Below are 12,149 nucleotides of genomic sequence, written 5' to 3'. Positions count from 1 at the left end.
TGGCATTCCTAACTACAGAAAACAAAAGAACTCCACTTCTTGTCCCTAACAAAGCTGAACAAATTAACAGCAAGAAAAGTTCTGCAGGCCTTGGGCTCATGGCATCATGCATAATTTTGGTTCCATTTGCCAGACTACATATGAGAAAACTACAGTGGTACCTACGGAATTTATGGTCCCAACACAGACACAGCCTCAAACAGAAATCCCACTAATTCCATGCTTAAAACAGGAGTTCCTATGGTGGGCCCAGGCATGCCGGTCCAACCCAGGCCTTCCTTTTCTCAGATGTCAAGCAAGCCAGAGCATTACAACAGATGCTTCAGACCTAGGATGGGGGGCCCACATGTTGGACAAATGCGTGCAAGGATTGTGGACTCAGGATCAACTTCACCTGCACATCAACCTAAAAGAAATGCTGGCTGTAAAACTGGCTATCCAAAAGTTCAGACCATTTCTCAAAGAGGGCCAGCTGTTGATAAGGACAGACAACACCACAGTCATGTGGTACATCAACAAACAGGGAGGCACTCATTCATACCCCTATGCAGAATGACTTTGGAACTGTGGACCCTGGCACTCAGCTACAACATCCAGCTGCAAGCAATATTTGTACCAGGAAAGAAAATACACTAGCGGACATCTTAAGCAGGACCACATCAGATGCTCACGAATGGCACCTGCACCCGGACATCTTCAGGACCATTACAAAGAAGTGGGGAATGCCTCAGATAGATCTATTTGCATCTCCTCACAATCACCAACTCAAAAATTCTGCACAAGGACATTTCACCCACTAGCATGGAAAGTGGATTCGCCTCCTTCAGCTGGAAGGGCCTAACAGTTTATGCATTCCCACCTCTCCTTGATACACAAAGTACTCCTAAAAATCAAGGAAGAACATCCAAGGATAATCCTGATAGCTCCAAACTGGCCAAGACAACACTGGTATCCACTACTAAGGAGCTTGTCTCGAACAATATGTGGCCAATACCCTGATGCCTTTGATGCTAACTCAGAACAACTACAGCACCATACATCCAAACCTGAAAACCTTACAACTGACTGCATGGAACATCACATAGCAGCAGCTAATCAAGAACTTTCCCAAAGAGTTAAAGACATTATTCTTGAAGCACGCAGACCTTCAACAAGAAGGAACTACGCTGGAAAATGGAAAAGGTTTGTCAGCTGGAGTTCTGAAAGAGGAAAAGATGTGTCAAACATAGATATGCCTAACATCCTGGAGTATCTGGCAACTTCCATTCAGGCCTGTGCTACTCCAACATCAAGAAACATGCATCAGCTATTTTAGCAGAATACAGCTTAGATCCACCTGTTTTTACACACCTCTGCTCAGACAATTTCTCAGAGGAATCAAGAATGTAAAACCTCCAAGAAACCACCATTACCAGCTTGGGACTTAAACTGGAAAGTTGACACTATCACCCTTTGAGCCAGCAGCAACAGCAGACTTACAACACCTGTCATGGAAAACTGCTTTCCTACTGGCAATTACCTCAGCAAGGAGGGTTTCAGAACTACAGGCCTTAATGGCAGTGCAACCCTTCCTAATCTTCCACCAAGATAGAGTATCCATGAGGACTAATCCAACATTTATGCCTAAGGTGGTATCCAGAGTGTCTTTAAACCAGGCAATCCACCTACCTAGCTTCTTTCCCAACCCACAAAACAGAGGGGAAAGAATACTGCATACCTTGGATGTACATAGACAGCTACGCTACTACTTGGACAGAACCAAAAGCAGCAGAAAGACTGACCAACTTTTTGTGGCCTATGCAACAGGAAGAGAGGGAAAAGCTATTTCCAAACAGACAATCTCCAAATGGATAGGAAATTGCATACGATCCTGTTACTCCTTCCATGGAAAACCAATTCCACAGAACATAAGACCTCATTCTACAAGGGCAACAGCCACTACCACAGCCTTCTTACGAGGAGTGGCTACCAAAGACATTATTGAGGCGGCTACTTGGACCTCCGTGCATACATTTGCCAAGCATTATAATTTGCCTCTATATTCCAGATCCCGAGCAGGGTTTGCCACTGCTGTACTGCAAGGGATCCTAAACACACCATAATCTACCTTATCCTCCTCCCCCTAGTTGGCTATGGTATTCTACCCAGCTGTTATGACTGCAGATGCATCCATGAAGGACATAGTACAGTTTTGTACCTACCATAAATGTAGATGTCCGAACTGGATAGCATCTGCAGTCAGGATTACCTCCCTCCTTCCCTCTGAGGTACTCCTAGGGTGTTTACCCTCCTAATAGCTAGCTGATGGGGAGTCTTTATGGTGTATTTGTTTGTATATATGTACATACATGCTTATTTTTGTGGTTACCTCTATCCTTTGGAAACATTGGCATCTATCCAAAATATTTTAGCCTTCAGGAGGGCTTCTGGCATCTGGGGCAAGAAACACTGAGGAAGATGGCTGATGCCTTGTCCAACAGAGATGACGCCGGATGAAGAGACCCGGACTTTGGAATCCGGCCGACTGACGGGCTGCCTGACGACAGGACAACCCAGCTGTTATGACTGCAGATGCTATCCAGTTCGGACATCTACATTTATGGTAGGTACAAAACTGTACTTTTTTATTCAAACTAAAGGGGTGGCGAAAGCCACATAACTATGGGCTAGGCTTATAAATGCCCTTGGGCAGATAGCCTAGTATGAACCTATAACCCATTCCTACCCACTCTGTAGATTAAGCATGGCTCTGTGGAACACAGCCTTGAGCAACCAAGTGCACTTGCAAGCTCAATTCCTGCCAGGCAAATTGAATTCACTGGCAGATGACTTGAGCAGAATTCTCATGGACCCACACAAGTGGAAACTGGAACCCAAAATATTCAAGCTTTTGAGGAACAGGTGGGGGGGGGGGGCACCAGAGGTGGACCTCTTTGCTTTCTCTCAGAACTGTCAGTTGAGCAAATATTGCACCAGCACTCCCCACAGCCAAGCTTGGGAAGTGGATGCCCTGTCCTTTTCCTGGGAAAGCCTCTCAATCTATGCCTTCCCCCCCTGCCCCTCCTCTCGAAGGTTCTACTAAAGATCACACAGAACAAGCCAAGGACAATCCTGATTGCCCCAGACTGGCCACACCAGCACTGGTATCCTCTTTTGCGCAGTCTGACAGTAGTGCCAACATGGCACCTGCCCCAACCCTTTCCCTGCTGTCCCAGCAGGAGGGCCAGATTTTGCACCCTCAGCTAGAAACCCTGAACCTTAGCAGCCTGGCTCATTCCCTGAATTTTTCACCAGCAACTCTCAGTAAGCAGGTGCTGAATGTCATTCTTGAGGCAAGGAGGCCTAGTACTAGAAAATCCTATTCGGAAAAGTGAAAAAGATACTGCTCCTGGAGTCAGTCTCAGGGAATGGACACAATTGTGCCCAACTTACCTCATATACTAGATTACGTAACAGAAATGCTCCACAAAGGCCTATCCTTCTCTTCAATTAAGATTCATGCCTCTGCCATCTCAGCTCATTATAATACTGAGCCACCCCTTTTCTCTCATCCTCTGGTAAAACAGTTCCTGAGAGGAGCCAAGACCCCCCCCCCCCCAGGAGAGCTCCCACTCTTGCCTGGGACCTTTGTATTGGAAAAGCTCACACTTCCGCCCTCTGAGCCTGCTGCCACAGCAGAGTTAAAATTCCCCTTATGGAAGACAGCTTTACTTCTAGCCATCACTTCAGCAAGAAGAGTATCTGAATTGCAGGCCCTTATGGCCGTGGAACCCTTCATTATCTTCCATGCAGACAGGGTTTCCCTCGGGACTAACCCATCATGTATGCCCAAGGTGGTAGTTTGTCTTTTAACTAATCCATTCGTTTGCCAACTTTTTTCCCTAATCCTCAGAATAAAGGGGAAAGGATCCTGCATTCCCTTGATGTGCACAGGCAGTTCAGGTTCTGTCTGGACAGGACTAAGCCTTTCAGAAAATCTGACCAGCTGCTAGTCAACTTTGCTGCAGGGGTAGAGAGCAAGGCCATTTCAAAGCCAACCATTTCTAAATGGATAGCACACTGCATCCATTTCTGCTACAAACACCATGGGAAACCTACTCCACAGGGGATCAGAACACATTCCACTAGGGCTACATCAGCATTTCTCAGGGGAGTCCCTACCTGGGACATCCTGGAAGCTGCAACCTAGAGCTCTGTACACACTTTTACCAAGCATTACCACTTGCCTATCTTTTCTAAATCCAGAGCTGGATTTGCCACAGCAGTCTTACAGGGCCTGATTGCCAACCCTAGTGCTTCTGAACTACCTCCACCCTTCTTCATCTTTGGGAATCAACTCAAATGTGATGACTGCAGCAGTGAAACACGAAGAACATTATACAGTTGTGTACACTTACCATAAATGTAGATGTTCGAGTGTATTCACTGTTGCAGTCCTGGTTACCCTCCCTCCAGCCCACTGACTTCTCCTTACTTCTGCCTATCTTTTTTGTTTGGCATATCTTATATCATGCGTATTTGCTTTTTGCAGGGAGTGTTCCATACCATGTAATTGCTCCCTATTTTGGGGGCACCTGACATCTCGGGCAAGAAAAACTGATGTAATGGCGTCTGCTGCATGTTTTATACCCCTGACGACCTGACGTCATTGAAGAAGCGACAACATCCTATGCAGAAATCCCAAGACTCTGGTATTCAGGCCGACTGAGGGCTACCTGCAGGCAGATAACCCAAATGTGATGACTGCAACAGTGAATACACTCGAACATTTACATTTATGGTAAATGTACACAACTGTACTTTCTTCCTGGTCCGCATAAAGGAAGGCTGTTGGCACCCCATTTTGGATCTGTCCAGCCTCAATCAGTTCCTCTTGGTGCCAAAGTTCAAAATGTTAACCCTTCAAATACTGCTGCCCATGATATCCTCCAATGCCCTCATGGTCTGTCTAGACCTAAAAGATGCTTATCTGCACATCCTTAGTCAGGAGTCCCACAGAAGATTTCTTCACGTCAGGGCAGGATCCAATCACTGTCGGTTTTTCTGCACTGCTTTTTGGCTTATCTACAGCACCAAGAGTGTTCACAAAGTGCCTAGCACCAGCATTAGCCTTCTGCAGCACTAGGGGGCATACATATCTGTCCTTACCTGGATGACTGCTTCATGCAGGCCACAGATCAGGGCAAGCTCCTCAAGGACCTCAGATTCACACAGGCCCTCTTTCCTCACTGGGGTTCATAGTGAACCTACAGAAATCCCACAATTCACCAACAAAAAAAGATGGTCTTCCTGGGGGCACTTCTGGACTCCTGCCTCCAAAAGGCTTTCCTCCCTCCAGAAAAAGTCTGCTTCCTGACAAATGTCTTCCACAGGATCCAGTTGAGAAGATTGCATGTCTGCAAGGGAATTTCTTCAAGTCCTGGGATCCATGGTCTTATGCGCCCTCATGGTTCCCCTTGCTAGACTACACATGAGGAAGCTCCAGTGGTACCTGAAGAAATGTCTGGTATCTAGAGACCAAGAGCTCTCTGATACCCTGCCTCAAAACAGAGTTCGCATGGTGGGCACAAGCTTGCTCCCAGAATCAGGGCCTCCCCTTCAAAATCTCCCTCAGGCTCAAACCCTAACCACGGATACCTCTGCGACAGCATGTGGGGCTCACTTCCAGAATGTCCAAACCCACAGGAACTGGGATTCCAGATCCAAGGACAAACGCACCAACTGGAAGGAACTCTTGGCATTAATAAAGGGCCTATTAACCTTCAAGGAAAAATGGACCCCAGGTGTCCTATTAATAAAGACAGATAATACCATAGTTATGTGGTACATAGACAGGGAGGGACACATTCTTACCCCCTGTGCAGTGTAGCAATGCAAATCTGGGAAACGGGTCAGTCTATGGGCTTACAGCGAAAGCACAATACCTTCCAAGAGTTCAAAATGCTCTGGCAGACGATCTCAGCAGAAACCTGATGGACTCACATGAGTGGCATCTGCCCCAAAGATCTTCCAGTCCATACCCCAGATATGGGCAGTTCCACAGGTGGTCCTCTTTGCATCCAAAGAGAATGCACACCTGCAAAAATTCTGTACCTAGAGAAAATAGGAGACAGCTTGGAAAACAGATGCCTTCTTCCCTTGGACAAAGCTTTTCATTTATGCATTTCTCCCTTCTTCCTCCGGTTCTGGTCAAGATAAGAGAAGAGGGCCCAAGAGCAATTCTTATAGTTCCAGACTGGCCCAGACACCATTGGTACCCCTTCCTTCTCAAGCTCACCAACCAGGGCCCATGGCAGGCTGGCCCAGACAACATTGGTACCCCTTCCTCCTCATGCTCACCAACCAGGGTCCATGGCTACTCCCTCAGAGAGTAGATGATCTCACCCAGAATGAAGGAATCTTTGTACACCCCAATCTGCAAACCATCAATCTTGCAGCGTGGATGATCCCAAAACTAACCACAATGGGGTTAGCCTAAGTAAACCGGTGCTAGACATCCTCAAATAATCTAGAAGGCCTAGCACCAGAAAATCCTATTCAGCTAAGTGGAAAGGATTACCACCTAGATCCCAAATCATCACGTTTCCAGCATCATGGAATACTTGACTGTCCTGCTGAATCAGGGGCTATCTCATTCTTCCATTAAAATCCATGCATCTGCCAGCTCTGCATATGTGCCCTCTCACCCTCCCCTTTTCTTCCATCCACTCTTAAAGCAATTTCTTAGGGGAGTAATCTACATTAGACCACCCAGGACACGTACTTCTCCATGGGATCTTAAATTTTGTGCTAGAGAAACTGACCTTGCCCCCCCCCCCCCACCACCACCACCACCACATACACATACACATACACACTTTGAGCCAGCAGCTTCTGCAGACCTAAAGTTCCTGACATGGAAAACAGTTGTTCTGCTGGCTATCACCTCAGCCAGGAGGGTTTCTGGATTGCAGGCCCTCATGGCAGTGGAACCTTCCCTTATCTTACACAGGGTTAGGGTTTCTCTCAGTACCAGTCCATCTTTTGTGCCTGAAGTGGTCACGGACACCTCTTTGAATCAGGCCATCCATCTCCCTACCTTTCTTCCAATCTGCAAAATAAAGGGGAGGGAGAGAGTTCCGCATTCCTTGGATGTGCACAGACAGCTACGTTTCCATCTGGACATGACAAAAGCTTTGAGAGAGACCGTTCAACTTTTCATTACCTTTGTGTCTGGAAAAGAAGGCAAGCCTGTCTCTAAGCAAACTATTTCCAAATGGATTTCCCACTGTATTTGCTTTTATTATAGCTCACACAGCAAAGTGTCACCAGTAGGGATAAAATCTCACTCCAACAGGGCAACTGCTACTTACCCTGCCTTTCTAAAGGGTGTCTCCACCAAGGAAATCTTTGTGGCTGCCACCTGGTCTTCACTGCATACCTTCGCCAGTCATTACCACCTGGCATCCTTCTTCAGGTCAAGAGCAGGCTTTGCCACTGATGTCCTGCAGGGCATCCCGTCTTCCCCTTAGTCACCTTCCTCCCTCCCTTCAGCTTTGGGAGTCATCCCAGTAGTCAGGAATGCAGCAGTGAACTACAAAGAATATAGTACAGTTGTGTACACTTACCATAAATGTAGATGTTCTAGTGTGTTTACTGTTGAAGTCTTATTTCCCTCTCACCAACCCCCTCAGCCTGCCATGTAGGTTGATCCTATTTTGCTACTCAGCCAAGGGACCCCCTCCTTGGTTTCCTTCCTATGTCAGGTTCTCCTTTAGATATTGCCTATCTCCTTATGGCTCCTCCTAGTTGAGGACAAGAAAACACTGGTATCATGCTGTACTGATGTCGGTCAGGGCATCCATCAGCCTGGGAGCTGGAAAGAATCTTCTCTGGTAGTGAGACTGGCCAAGGGCTTTCACGGCAGAAAATCCCAGTAGTCAGAACTACAACAGTGAATAATACTCCAGCATCTACATTTATGGTAAGTGTACACAACTATACTTTGCAAGTAAAGAACTCTTGGAACCAGTCTCATGTTGATCAGGATCGAGCGCAGGAATGGTTAAGGAGAGGTGAATTTAAACCAAAAGACAAAAAGGTTAATATTTGCAGCCCAAGATAGTGGACTACATACATGCTGGTTTACAAAGTCCATTGAACATGTGAGAGAACAGACAAATTTAGGTTTTGTAAAACAGAATTGGAAAGAGTCTCAAATCTTGTTGGTGGTTGTGATGTACTAATGGCAGAAGGAGTGTATACTGAAGGGCATAGTAATAATGTGCCAAGGCTGTTGCATTGGAGATTGTGCAAACATTGTAATATTGCCTTACAAACACAAGGTACAGGGTTTGAGTCTCACATGTGGTAATTTGCTAGGCTTAAAATGGCTTGCAAGGGCAGTTAGCTTAGTACTAACCTATGAACCTATGAAGTAGGTGAAAAACATTGGAAACATGACCCAGAAAGCGTTATAGAAAATGATGGTTTATATCACATGGGATCATCCCTTACCAACAGTTTAAAAACTAGTTGTGAGAAAACCAGATATAGTAGTCAATGAAAAGAAGACAAAAGTAGCACTGGTCGTTGAAATTGCTACACCCAGTGACTACAGTGTTTTACATACAGAGAGACACAAAGTCATAAAATACCAGGATTTGAAGGTAGAGATGAGGGCAATGTGGAAGAAAGATACCCAGACAGTTCCGATAGTAGTAGGAGCAACCATTCTTATAAAAAGAATTTGCAATTGTACTTAGGTTACCAATACATATAACTCTATATGAATTGCAGAAGGAGTCAGTACTGGGCACATTGTGGGTGCTGCGAAGAGCACTCCTGGCTAACATCAGTGATTGAAACCATACTAATTTCATGAACTGTAATCATACTCTAACTTGGGAATGGAGTCCATTCTCGTCATGGTATTAGAAACCTAAAAGACTTGGAGATATTAAAAAAGGCAGATACTAACAACCTGAAATCCATCAAGCTGCTATTGAAACAACATTTAAGTCTCATGGCTTTGTTCATGCACCAAACCTGGCTAATCATTCTAAACTGTCCTTATCCACTTTATCCCATCCTGCTCTAAAATGAATACTTGGCCAGTAATCTTCCATCTTATCTTGTACCATTATGTCATCTTGGTCATATACACTGTTCCATACCCTGCAAAACTTTACATTATTGTGAAAGTTCAGTACCTGTTTCCTGACCTACCTTTGAATGATGTGTCCTATCGTTGTGTTGCTGTATCATGATTCATCAATATCAGCCTCCTTTTTCCCATTTTTTCTACATGGGGTTGGGGTATCGTTTTAACTCTTGCCAACTCTCTCGATTCAGTGCCATACTCCTGCCTTCTTCAACACTCATGCTTGACTGTCGCAGATCTTTCACACAATCCGTCCACCTCTTTCTGGACATCCTCGCTTCCCTTTACCTTCTTTTTGTCTGTCCCAAATCATCCTCACCAGATTGTCTTCTGGTTTTCTACACATGTCCAAACCACCATAATCTGTTCTCTTTGATCTTTTCTGCAACTGGAGCTACTTTGGCTTCTGCTCTTATGTCCTCATTTCTTCGTCTGTCCCACAGTGTGCATCTGGCCACTATTCACAGGCACTTAATTTCCATCACCTCTAGCTCTTCAGCTGTTCTACCTTTACTGCCCAGGTTTCTCTACCATGTAGTAGTACTGGTTGCACCTCTGTCTTGTACACCTTACTTTTCAGCGTATTTGGCATTCTTCTGATATAAAATACATCTGACACTCTCTGCCATTTGGCTGCAGCCCCTCTGATTCTAGCTTTGACCTCTTCATTCAGACTTCCCTTCTCCTCAGCCACCCCTCCCAGTTGCTGTATTGTGATTATACCATGATTTTTATATTAACTGTTCATATGTATCATGTCAGTATTTGATTTTTTTCTCACTCCAGTATATATGTATTTATGTATGTTACTTTCTCTCTCTAATTTGTTTAGCGTTTCTCCCTGGGTCTCCACTGAGAGGGGTATTTTCCACCAGTTGGACTTTCTGGGTTAACATCATCATCTTCTTTCGGCTGTTCCCGTTAGGAGTCGCCACAGCGGATCATCTGTTTCCATTTCTTCCTGTCCTTTGCATCATGCTCTTTCACACCAACCGCCTGCATGTCCTCTCTCACCACATCCATAAACCTTGTCTTAGGCCTTCCTCTTACCTGGCAGCTCCATCCTTAGCATCCTTTTCCCAATATACCCAGCATCCCCCCTCAGCACATGTCCAAACCAACGCAATCTTGCCTCTTTTGCTTTGTCTCCAAACTGTCCAACCTGGGCTGACCCTCTAATATACTGATTCCTAATCCTGTCCATCCTAGTCACACCCAGTGCAAATCTTAACATCTTTAACTCTGCCACATCCAGCTCTGACTCCTGCCTTTTCGTCAATGCTACCATCTCCAACCCATATAACATAGCTGGTCTCACTACCCTCTTGTAGACCTTCCCTTTCACTCTTATAACAAAAGCAATAAATAAAATGTTGTAGGATCAATAGTTACAGTCAGCATGCCATTTCAGTTATTATCCAGCCAAGACTGTGCCTCTCTTCTTCCAGTGTACTTAAAACATTCCTAAGTATCACTGTGTAAAAGACTGATGTCTGAATTTTCGAATGGAAATATAACATGAGAAGTAACCGGTTCTCGTTTTTATATTTAAAGTACATAAAATTACATTTTCCAGCTATTAGTTCTGATAAGAAGTGACCCGTATAATCTTTGTATTTATTTTTTTCTAGTGTGACCTTGTCATTGGAGGCAAAATTAAGTTTACTGCATAACTATATGAATGTTGCATGGATTCCCCTGCCTTGTGAAATGCAGGTAAGAAAGATCATTACAGTAAAGGTGAGTGCTAGAAATTATTGGGTAAGCTTTGTATGCTTCTTGCCACCAAATGCTGGCTTCATTGTTTACACTATAAGTTTCATCTTATACAGACTGCTGTGTGCAAAAGTAAACTTAGTATCAGTGGTTTTATGTGCAGAAATACAGTTAGTGTCTGCTTGTAGTTTTGAGTAATACATGCTAGCTCCTTTGAAAATAGCCACTTTCAGCAAGAAACTGTTAATGAGAAGCGAGGTGTACTTCAACAGTGGATGAATATTTACTTGTAGTTGAACAGAACTAGCTTTATAGTAAGTAAATAAAACATGTTTTTAAACTGTCAGAAATTTTAACCAGTAATCACCTAATTAATTTTACAGCTAGCTATCTTATTTATCCCTGCATAAAAATAAACAGTTTTTATAAATAGAGTGAACTTTGGCAGAAATCCAATTGTGGAGTCTTGAAAATCTTAGAAGATTCTTCTGACTTTAGAAAATGCTGAGGCTGGGATTCACAGATGAGCCCTGTGCACGTGTGCAGCACTATTATTTGAGAAATTCTCTGTGTGAGGCGTCTCACAGTTAGACATGTATTGGCATATTCGCATTCTCTGAGGATTGCCTAAACCTTTTATATGACCGTTGAATACATTAAATAGCTACATGAATAAAAATCACAGCCTGAATGTTCATTCAGCAGTATTTCATTGTTCTCAGTTCGGACTAGGTCTTTCCTGTCTTTATACTGCATGTTGCCTCAGCATAGATTTCAGAATATTTGCATAGTTCCACATCAGCATTTTCAATATTTTGATCCAGGATAAACCTGTGACAGTGCATATAATGAAATCACTCATCCCTTTTTTCATGTATACAATTCTGATCTTGATAATTATTACTATTAAAAAAATTCCTGTGTTTGCTTGCTCTTTTGATTTTTCTCAAATATTTCTGAATATGAAGAGAGTAAGTAATGATAGCTGCTCAAGGGTCCACTAGGTTTCTCTTGATGCTTGGCAGGACACTTGGTGCTTCACTTGAAATAGTGTGTGGAGGATTGGCTGAGGTCATTGCCCTCTAGAGCTGGTCCTATTTGGTCCATGTCTCTCGGGTTTAATTCACAGAAATTCAGTTTGTTAGGTTCATATGGGTTTTAAGGTAGTAGAGTTTCGAGACCATTAGTGCCTTGCCAATATCCACCCTTAGGCTGTACCACCTTTCTTTGGAGTACTAGGCTAGTTAGTCCTGCGCTAAAGTTTTAGGGCACCCTTCTTGTCATACAAGTT

General features: G+C 44.2%; 1 protein-coding gene across 4 annotated transcripts in view; it reads left to right on the top strand.

Moving 5' to 3' along the window:
- Nucleotides 1-12,149, top strand: part of OTUD7B (OTU deubiquitinase 7B) — a 1,511,480-nt gene that overhangs the window by 1,426,954 nt on the left and 72,377 nt on the right. For all 4 annotated transcript variants that reach the window (XM_044079900.1, XM_044079902.1, XM_044079901.1 and 1 more), the window contains one exon: nt 10,774-10,858. In XM_044079900.1, the coding sequence (XP_043935835.1) occupies nt 10,774-10,858 (85 nt within the window). The remainder of the gene's footprint in view (nt 1-10,773; nt 10,859-12,149) is intronic.

Source organism: Protopterus annectens, chromosome 8.part0 (genome assembly GCF_019279795.1).
Source record: "Protopterus annectens isolate FY-2018-M chromosome 8.part0, PAN1.0, whole genome shotgun sequence".
NCBI lineage: Eukaryota > Metazoa > Chordata > Ceratodontiformes > Protopteridae > Protopterus > Protopterus annectens.
This window is presented reverse-complemented; position numbering and strand designations above follow the sequence as displayed.